General features: G+C 50.1%; 1 protein-coding gene across 1 annotated transcript in view; it reads right to left on the reverse strand.

Moving 5' to 3' along the window:
* Nucleotides 1-10660, reverse strand: part of PKDCC (protein kinase domain containing, cytoplasmic) — a 35395-nt gene extending 24735 nt beyond the window's left edge. Inside the window, exon 1 of the mRNA XM_021547551.3 lies at nucleotides 9842-10660. Coding sequence (XP_021403226.2) covers nucleotides 9842-10498 — 657 coding nt within the window. The 5' untranslated portion in view covers nucleotides 10499-10660. The remainder of the gene's footprint in view (nucleotides 1-9841) is intronic.
* Nucleotides 10661-11187: the final 527 nt, after the last annotated feature.

Raw genomic sequence — 11187 nt, forward strand, 5'->3', positions numbered from 1 at the left:
CTCTACACAAAAGCCAACAAGCTTACTGAATAAAAACACAAAAAAAAGGCTTATTAAGCTGTCATCAGCAGGGTAAGTCTGTGCAAACGCTGAGCCCTCCCGCATCGGTATAGACACTCCAGCCGGACTTTCCAAAAACTAAATGTCAAACCAGAACCATTGCCAAAGTATTACATTTCCTTTGTGGAGGTTGCTCAGTCACAAACTGTAGGACCCACCTTTTCCAAACAGGTCTCCAGCCACTTTCCCCAGCTGGGGCTCTGCTGCCAGGCTGTGGCAGGACTGCTGGAGGGCAAAATGCCCCTGCACAGATCATACCATTTCCCTAAAAATTACAACACATTGTCAATATTCTTTTCTCTCTACAACCACAAAAACTGGTAATTTCCCCCTTTTTTTCTCCAATGAACATGAGATTTCTGTGAGTCCCGGAATGTGAATTTCAAGCACACTGTTACCAGCTATAATATAAGTGACAGGCTCAACTGCATTACACCAGAAGTAAATTTCAGAAACCTAACTCTCTTCTCTTTCAATTTGGACAGCTTTTCTCTTGTAATTTTGACTACAATAGGACCCAACTTCTGCCCACAATAGAAAACTGCAATGAAATACAATCTTACTACGTATGAAGAGTGACAGTAGTCAAGACTTGACACAGCCTTTCTTTTCAGAAATACATAGGGACACAGTTGCTTAATCAAAACTGGTTGTGTCTAGATTGTATTTTGTAGTGTTTTGGTGCCCGGGGGAAATAAAAAGCTCCTACTGGTCTTTCGATGATCTATTTGCTTAAGCTGCTATGTTTCAAAACCAGAACAGCATATTTTAGAAGCTCTTGATATTTTATTGCTAAGCTAATGTAATATTTTTAGGCAATTAGTCCTTGGATTCACCTTTCATCCTTGAAGCACTCAGTACATCCCTGCAAGAACAGAAATCCCCTGCACAGCCTGATACAGCTACAAACTTACCAATACATGATTTGAGACATTTCTGTCACTTTAAGATTTACTAATCACTTGTATTTTAAAAATTTCCCCTCACTGCTGATGGTACATACATCTATATGTATACATATATACATATATACACATATATTTTTGTATATACAATACATATGCATATGCTTGTTCTGATATCTAACGTACACACACAATATTTGCACATGCATTTTAAAATGTTTTATATATTTTTAAAATACATACTAAATATTTGTATATATTGCAAATCAGCCCAAAAGCACATGCAAACCTGTAGCATGCAGGGAACCTGGAAAATGCAGGTAACTCAATGCATAAATTTACTAAAGATCGACCCAATGCCAACTTTCCTGCTATAGAATATATCTAGATGGCACATAAGAAGTAAATTGACTTTCTCCCATTGAAATCTAGCAATCAAGTCCTGCAAAGTGCTGAGTTTCACTGGAAAAAGACTCATACAGAACATCCCCAGCACCATGCAGAGCCTTTTGAGAGTGGGACCCAAACTGTGTGCTGACAGCTGTGAGGTGGGATTTTGTCTGCTGGATTTTGGAAATGAGAGAAAGTAGTGGGTAATTCAAATATTACACTCTAAATTCACAGTTCTTCCTAGGCTTTATTTATAAATGTAGCATTGTGATTAGCACTAAACTCTAGAAGTACTAAAAGGTACAAGAATCTCATTTCTGGCACTGTTACTAAACATGTTACTAAACATTTTCATTAATAGAAAAACTGGAATGTAGTACTCAAAACAGAACACTGTGTTTTTACCCATATCCGTTGCTATATCCATAAAGGTCCACAGATATCTCCATACATTTCAGAAGTATATGTGTATACATATCCATACATACCTGCTGCTCCAACAGATATTATGTTGGCTATAATATTATGATTTAGTAACCTTATCTCCCTTTTACTCTCCCTGCTTTCCTTATACTCTGAAGTGGAAAATTCTTCTATTAAAAACATTTACAGCACTTTGAATTTGCATTGCACTGCACAAGCTCAAGGGCCAACCCTGCAAATATTTAGTCACTCAAGCAGCCTACTTTTGTAAAGCCTTCCAGTGAAGACAAATGGATCACTCATACAACCATGATTTCAATGGAAACAGGCTGATATCACTGGAGGCATAGTTCATTATCTTGTAAATAGCCAGATCAGAAGCTCCCCTGACCTCCATTCATAGCCACGGCACTCAGTTCCACTGCACCACAACTTTAACCCTTTGTCATGACATGATTTTGCATTACAAAACTGTCAAATAACCTCTGTGCATCACACATTCACAAATGGAAATGCTCGTCTTGGGTTCATTATAATAAATCAATCTGTATAATTCTTCTTTCTTAGGTATGAGTCATATCATTTTGAACTTTATCATGGCAAGCTTTAAAATAACTTTGGAGTCTATCTGCAGCTACATAGTCCAAGAAAAAGGCAAGTCTATCCAAACTAAGCTGTTCCAAATTTGGCCTAAAACAATATAAAATATCCATGTCTGGTGTCTGTTACCTAAACTGAGCAGTTCAGCTATGTGTGATGAAAAATAACAGGTCCTTTAAAATTAGTCAAGAGTCAATATTAGTATTAGCAGAGTGCCTGTGAGAACTAGTTCTTGTTAAGTTTTTCACAGCCATTACTCAAATGAAAAATGGCAACAGAAGGTAGATGTCATGGGGCATCTACCTGAACCATCAGATGACTGTGCTGGCACAAAAATCCATTAGAAAAAACATATTTTTAAAAGCCCAGCTTGCATATTTGACAGATACTTCACAAACCTGGCCTGTAACACTTCCAAGCACAGCGTGAGCTGATGCCTGAATCCACCAATGCTGCAATGAGCAGAAAGACAGAGGAGCAGAGCTATGCCAGACTTGGTGTCCTCTTCCAGGGCTCCTCTCCTCCTCCCTGGCCAACCACCACATCTCAGCCTGCCCTTCCCAAACGGCTACAACTAGAAGACCGAGATGTGCAAAAGGACCATAATGATCCAATTCAGGGATATAGGATTGGATGGGATATTTCAGTTGGTCAGTTGGAAGAGACAGGAAATGATCGTGTAGTCCAACTTCCTGACCATTTCAGGGCTGACTAAAAGTTAAAGGATGTTATTGAGGGCATTGTTCAAATGCTTCCTTAACACTCCTAGGCTTGGGGTATTGACCACCTCTGGAGGAAGCCTGTTCCAGTGTTTGACCACCCTTCTTAGTCTCAGGTCTCAACCTTGCCCAGTGCAGCTTTGAACAATTCCCCCATGTGCCTTGCCACTGGATATCAGGGAGAAGAGATTTACCTAGCTATCCCACACTGGGGGGCAGGGGGAATGAAAGGATAATTTATAAAAACCATGTGCTCCCCTCTGCAATTCTGTCCTGGTCATAACCAATTCCAGGTCAGGATATTGACCTCAGCCTGGAATGACCTTGTTCATTCATTGTTGCTCCCATGAAAAACAGCAAGCAGCAAGGGAGAACTTGATCATACCCACAGCATCCTGTGGTGACCACTGATCTCTCCAAGACACTGAGCAGAAGAAGCAGTGCTGGGCTCTCCTCAAAGAAACTGGATGAGGTTGCAAGTCATCAACTCTCATAAAGGAGGCAGAAATTCAAACCAGTCTTCTGGAGTGATTTACGTGTTTCACACATAAAACTGAGAAACAACCATAGAAATCATTCAACAAATGATTGGGATTAGTTTTATGAATGCTACTTTTAAAAGGAGGGACAATGTAGCCCTTCTAACTTATGTGATGACATGTGCCTTATGGAAAGTCATTACTGCCAGCAGCTTTGCAAGTTCAACACCCTCTGCCAACCCAAGGAATTCAATGGGAAAAAAAATACTATTTAGTGACTTGAGCATCAAGATGTGCAGCTTGCCTTCAGGGACAGGAACAGTTAAGAGTGGGTTTGCAATTGTATCAGCTCTATGCTTCCAGCAGCTCTGGAGTTCTTGTTAACAGATCCTTTCTTCACTCTTAAAAGTGCAGGATAACATCTGGGCCTTTTGGGAAGCAGTCTCACAATAAAGAAGCACTTGGTGTAATTCTTCTTTCCTCGCCAAACCGCATCTGTCTGCTCTCCCTGCCCTTCTCCACTCCAAGCCGAACTCCTTGGGGCTGTGGGGACATCTGCTAGCAGCAGTGGGCTGTCTCTGCCAAGCCATCAGTAGGTGGCACTGCCTGCTTTTTTCTCTCACCACATGAATGGCCACCCCCAACACCTTCTGTCGACCACCACTAACCATCTCGAAGGGTGCCCAAGAGAGATAAATACTTCATCTCCTTTCAAGGTGCACCTACAATCATGTCAAGCAGTGGATTGACTGGGGCAAGGGAGCTGCTCCATCCACAGCTCCCCAGGCAGTGGTGGTGGTGGCAGTAATTTCCAGAGGAAGGAGGTGGCCAGCAAGAGGTGGCAACTTCCCCTGTCACTGAAAAGATATGACAGGCTCATCTGTCTGGGAGCTGAAATTCCTCTAAGCCCAACACCAGTTAGGCAGCCACTATCAGCCTGGTCATGCACCACGTGTTGGCCTCACTCACCTTTAACCAACCTGTCCCAGGAGAAACTCAACTGAGGTAATTTAGAAAAACATTCCCAGTATTTTTCATGATCTTCCTAAATTACATGATCCTCATAAATTTAGCAATCCCATATCTGTGCATGGTCAGAGCTCATCCAGCTCCAGCCTCAAAGGTTAATTTTCATTAGGCGCTTAGTTTTGAAAAATCTGATCCCCAAGAACTGGGAACTTCTGCTGCCCCATCCAAAAATTAAGAATGACAAATTCTCCATATAGACTCCCAGCAGCTGCTGTCAGCAAGTGCAGCACTTTTCTCAGGTCAGTAGTCCCAGAGTCCTGATGGCCAAACTCCAGCCAGACTTGTTGCTGGGAATCCTGCACTGCCACCACAAAAGCAATTCAATGCCCACCCGCTGGCAACAGGGAAGAGGTCCCTGAGTAGCTGTTTCCACTATAGCACAATCTCCCCTTCCCCCCTGCCTTCTGTGAAAACAACAGTAGATTCCTGCAAAAGGTAAAAGGACCAGGCCTTTAAGATTTCACACAATCCCTATGCAAATAAGTTTGCACTGGAAATTAATTGTATAATGACTCTCTTCAGACTTGGAAAGATTGTCTGCTTCCACCTGGAATAAGCAAACCATATACAAAGCTTTATTATTTTAATTCTCACATTAAATTTAAAACTGCCTATCCTGTTGGCTATGCATATGTATAGAGAAACCATCAGGGTAAAAAAATCTCTTAATTATCACATCTAAAGAAAAGAAAATCCTGTTTAAAAATGGGTATTTAAAAATATTGTGATCGGCTAGCACATCTTAAGCCTACTTGTCAGCAGTAAGTGATGTATTATTTGCAGTCTATTATAATCAATTAATTTTACAAGAGATAAATAGTCTCCTGGTAAATCATGACCATCTTTTAAAAAATCAGTTATAAATACAGTAGAGCTAACTGACCCAGTTCATACAGAAACTGCTTTGATATTTGGATGGTGACTTTTCTAGCACAGATGTCATCTCAGTTATTTCAACTGCACATTTTAACTTCACACTAAAGCTAAATAAGCCAAATGAACTGGCCTGGTCTGGGCAGCCAGCAAACCATTGGTGCTGTTAGTAGCTAAGTGTCTTCCACCAGAATCAGACAAAGCCAACCCTTATCCCTGAGCTTTTGTGTGTGTTTTTAGAAAGAGATCGGTAGCTTCTTCTTAAATGAATCATTGTGAATTGACACTGAAAGTGCTGATAAACAGCTGTCACAGAAATAAGCTTGCACTTTTCCAAACGTCTGCAGTTTCAGACCTCCCCTCCCTTCTCTTCAGCAATGCAAACGAAGAAAGGATGGCACCACCCTTAATTCTGATACTCCAGGGCTATAATTACATTATTACAGTAAATCAAACATTGCCTTTGTGTCACTACAATTGTGCTCGTTGTTTGAAATTAACTGCAAATGGTTTGATTTTCTTTTCTTCCTCAAATATGGGCAGGGAGGAATTAAAGCACTCTAAATCATCTCCCCCACTAAAATGCTCAGAAAGCCAGGATTCAGACAGCAGCATTTGAACTCTGCAAGAAAAGAAATCGCAGCACGGAGTGAAAGGAAGAGATGGGGCACTGCATTCGACAGAGCGACTGCAAAGCAATTAGCGGTCTGCTAAATCCTCTGTTACAACGAATCAGTGACCCAGTTCCCCCTCTTCTCCAGTGCCCTTCATTAAAAAATCAACTTTAATGAACTACCCCTCTCTTCGCCACTCCAAAGCAAATATATTTCCACTGCAGCCTGCACCTGCCCTTCGCAGCGGCTGCCGCCCCAGGGCGCCTCAGGCAGCCCCAGACGGCGGGGGCAAGGGGGGTGACTGCCCAACGCTGGCTCTTCCTGCAAGTGACGGGGCAGAGCATTATAATAAAAACAGGAAGGCAAGCTGCCTTCGCCTCAGCATTGCCTAATGTGAAACCACTCTCCCTCTTGCTAGTTTTCCCTTTTTCTTTTGTTAGATTTGATTCACCACATCTGCCAGAGCTGACACATCTGGCTCCTTCCCCGGGCGGAGGGCACGGTGAATATGTCAGCATGCTGTCTAAAGGCACTGGTACTTTCTGGAAAGAGCTCTTTTCCCCTCTATTATATATCGTACAACAATCAAGTCTTTTTAAAGGATGGCTAAAAAAAAAAAAAAAAAAAAAAAAAAAAAAAGAAGGCAAAAGCTGATTTTGACAAGAGACAGGCCAGAATGAGAACTGCTGAGACAGTAAAGAACAAGCCTGTTATCTTACAAACTACACTTCAGGCTGTCAGCTGCCAGAGATTTACAGGAAAACCCCCTTTCCTAGGACTGAACCGACACGAAACTTTATTTTCAGCAAAAGAAACTCAGGAACGCACTCACCGCCACCAGTCCCTGACCGGGGCCGGGGATAGCCGGGAGGGTTCCCGCTGAGGCAGGGCGGCTGCCGCCGCCTGCGTGGCCGCCTCCCCGGGGTCGCTCCCTCCCACGCCCGCGGCGTGGGGAGGCGGAGGAAGAGCTCCAGCTCTCCTCCAGCGGCCCCGCTTGGCCTCCAGCCCCGGGCGGCGGCCACGGAGCGCCCCGGTGACCGCCGCCGCCCTGCCCCGTCCCTGCCGGTTCCCCGGTGCCCCAGCCGGGGCTGCCCGCCAGCCCTGCCGTCCCCTGGCACGGCAGGGTGACAGGAGGGTGGCACGTCCTCCCTGCTATTTATAGCAGCCGGCTCGTATTTGGGTATGCCGGGAACCGCCGGGGAGGGGGGAAAAGGAGCAAAACAGAGGTAAGAAGCAAAGGCAGCTCCCGGCCCTCGCCGGCCCAGATGTGGCATCGTGCCTTTGGCGTCCGTAACCAGTGCGATCCTCCTGCTCCAATGGGAGCTGGAGCGCCTGTCAAAAGCCAGAGGAAGGAGGAGACGCTGGCTTTTGAACTGATTCCTCTGCCTCGGCAGCAAAGCCTGGGCATTGAATTCTAAGCCCGGGGCCGGCTTTTGCTGAAAACAAGTTAAAAAACATTAAGTCAGCCGATCCTGTCCTGTGTGAAATTTTAGCAGAGGCACAACCAATATATTTCATGTTGTTCCCTGGTGCCCCATTTTCCACATCGGTTCCACGACTCCTGTATGACACCGGAGACTTGCTCCTGGCCCACAGCGTTGTCCCGACAGTGTCCAGATAGCGCCTGTCAGGTCGATATTTACCGTCTCCTTTCAAGGTAATGCCTTATCACACGTTTGGCCCTGACTCATGCCGCAGCGCCCTGGCCCCGTGTGCCCCCACAACGCGGTGCATTAAACAACAAAGCTGGGGACGTCTGGGAGCGCAAGGTTCTCCCGGCCTGGCAGCACCGCTGGGCTGATGCAGCAGGAGGGCAGGCAAAAAGAAACACAATGACAAAATCGGAACGAATCTAAAAACATGTTTCTGCTTTAAGTGTAATCTATTTTTAAACGGGGTGGCATGTAAATATGAAGCCTTAACTAACAGAAGGGATTTTTGCCCATGAGAGCATTTTCCCAGCACGGAGGCTGGGCGTGCTTCTCCTGGCGCTGGTGGAAGTTCCTGCTCATCCTCCAGCTCCTCCTGCCCCGGCCCCCCCGCCACGGGACACCGTGCATCACGCCTGAGGTTCCCTCCTTCAGAGTCCACCTGACATCCCGGACTGGAGAAGTGAATTCCTGCGGCTCCTTCAAGGTTTGCTGTGGGGGGAAGTGAGGCACCGGGCAACCTCGGCAGCGCTGACAGAGGATCCCCCACCCATACACATATGCGGGGACAGACAGCATACCCCGCTTCCTTTTCATGAGAAGGACAGCTCAAAATTAATGCCCAATTAATTCTTCCAGACTAGAAAACTACACATGAGTAAAACAGGAAAGAAATGCTAGTGCCTACCAAAATGACTTAACTTTTAAAAACACAAGCTGGCCAACTCGCTTACACTGAGGAAAAAAACTCAACAAAACAAAACCAGTCTTGGGGGGGGGGAAACAAAATCCTTTCAGAGCAACTAGTAATCATGTTTGCACCCAAGGATGGCTTTTCCAAACAGAATTAATCACAGCTTAAGAGGAGCAACTAATATCCTTCCTAGGAGCACAGGCTTTTGCAGTTTGCAAGATGCTGTTCTCCCTATACATTATAGTTAAGACCTGGCCCCACAGAGAGAGGAAGGACAGACGGATGGATGGATGGAAGGAAGGAAGGTTAATATATATTTTCTTGTCGTGGATAAATCATGACTAGCCTTTCTTTGAACAGTATATGAAACTCGAGAGCTTTGATCGCTGGGATCTGAAGTTCTCGTGGGGGAGCTGGTACTCCTGCTGCAGCTGCTGAAGAAGAAACACAAAACTCCTTTACCCGATTCAGTTCAAAAAGCACCTACTGTGAGACCGTCTGTTCTAACGTTCATTTTTTATTCTACTGCAACGCTCATGCTATGCGAAACGCAATAGGAATTTCCATACCAGCATTTACATCCAAATGGACCCGCTGAGACTCACGCTGATGTGTAACAGCCCTACAATGCAGCCCCTTCTGGCAAGTGCCGCGGTGCCGGCGCACCGGCCGGCAGGACTCCCACCCGGCCTGTGCTGGGTGAGCCCCCTGGGCTGACCCGTGTGCCAGGGCTGCGCGGATCCAGCCGAGCCCGCCGGGAGTCCCAGCAGAGACTTCCAGGGGTGATCGCACCGCTTCCTTCTCTCCGGGGGTACCGGAGCCAGGGGCGCTTGCAGTCTAGCCGGCCTTTATTTCCTGCATTCGGGGGGTGTTTGTGGATTTTCGAGTCCTTCCTCAGCCTCCCCCTGGCCCCTTTCCTCGCCTCAGTATTCGATCCCGAGGAAGCGGGATCAGAGCGCAAGCCGCAGGGCCGGCCGCCGCGGGGGGATGCCGGGCGGGAGGGGGAACGCGCCGCATCCCGCACCGCTCCCGGCCGTGCCTGGGGCCCGGCGCGCCCCTCCGGGGCGATTCACTTGTCGCCGCGGGGTGAGCACCGCCGCTGCCAGCGGAAAGCGCCCATCGACGCGCCTTCCCGCGGACACGCGATGCGGACGAGAGGTACGGAACCGCCGTGCCGGGGACACATCTGCCCCGGCGACCGCGACCGCCGAAGGGGGTGCGGCTGCCCACGGAACAGAGGACGGCGGTGCGTGCGCGAACTCTCGGGAGCTCCCCGGCACGGTCCCGGCCCGCTCCGGGACTGCCGGCGGTAGCTCCGACAGGTTGCCCGCGGAGGAACTGAGAGCGCCGGGGGAAAGCAGCGCGACCCACCCGCCCCGCGGGGCTCCGCGGCCGGACCCGCGTACCTGCAGGACGTTGGCGTGGCGCAGCCGCTGCAGCAGGATCATCTCTTTGACGATCTTGTAGGCGGCTAGGCGGTAGCAGTCCCCCAGGGCGGAGAACTGCCGCACGCAGTGGGCGATGTCGTGCCCGCCGAAGTCCACCGCCTTCAGGGCCACGGCCAGCGTGCGGTTGAGGACCGCCTTGTAGACCGCCTTGGTGTAGCCCGAGCCCAGGTACTGCACGCCGCTGACATCGCGGATGTCGCGGCAGCCCAGCAGCGGCGGCTCCAGCGAGAGCTCGGCCGAGGCGCCGGCCCACGGCCCCGCCGCCGCTCGGCCCCGCGGCCCCGGCTGCTCCGCCGAGGTGCGCGGCGGCGCCAGGTCCATCAGGCGCCGCTCCCGCGGCCGCAGCGGCCGCCGCCCCGCCGCCGCCGCCGCCCGGTGCTGCCGGTAGCGCAGCACCTCCTCGTAGCGCTCGCGGATCTGCCGCGCCAGGGCGGCCTGGCCGCCGCCGATCTCCTCCTCCGGCGGGTAGAGGGGGGAGCCGGGCGGGGAGGGGGGCAGCTCCTCGCGGGGCGGCGGCGGGTGCTCGGAGCCGGGGATGAAGAGGAGGTTGAGCAGGGTGCCCAGGAGGAAGGCGAGGCAGCAGCCGACCGCCACCGCCGTCTTCCTGCGCCTCATCGCCACTTCGCTGACGGCTTGTCCAGCCTTTCGGGCTTCTCTCCTCTCGCCCCTTCCCCGGGAACCAGCTCCGAGGCTTTTTTTTTTTTTTCCTCCTTTTTTTCTCCCCCTTTTTTTTCCCCCCTCCCGGCTATGCCGGCGGCAAAACGGCCCCGGGCGCTCAGCCGGAGCTCAGCCCCTTACGACGCGCCCGCATGACACTTGCCTCCCTGCTTTTAAGGCTCTGAAGCACTTATTATTAGCGGGACACGGGGCGGGCGGGGGGATCCCCGTCCCGCTGCCCCCGCCGACGCGCGCTGATTGACAGCCCGGCCCTTCCCGCGGCCCGGCCGAGCAGCAGGGGGGCCTGGGAAACGTAGTCCCCCGCAGAAGCCCCGCCGGCCGCCGGCGAGCCCGGGAGCCGGGACTACATCTCCCAAGCTCGGCCGAGCCCCCCGGCGGAGAAGGCGCGGAGAGGGGCGGGACGGGCGGGCGGACCCCCCCCGACGGGCGCTACCGGGCAGGGCGGGCTCTGGGCGCTGCCGCCGGGCGGGGAGGGAGCAGTGCGGCTGTGGCTCTTCCCACGCGTGGCCGAGCAGCACGGGGAAAGTCGCGCCGACAGTGGTTTGGGCGGGATGCCCTTATCCCCGTCCCCGGCAGCCAAAGGGCTTGGGGGGTGTGTTGTACGAGCACCCACGTAGCACCGCAGA

Source organism: Lonchura striata, chromosome 3 (genome assembly GCF_050655825.1).
Source record: "Lonchura striata isolate lonStrDom1 chromosome 3, ASM5065582v1, whole genome shotgun sequence".
NCBI lineage: Eukaryota > Metazoa > Chordata > Aves > Passeriformes > Estrildidae > Lonchura > Lonchura striata.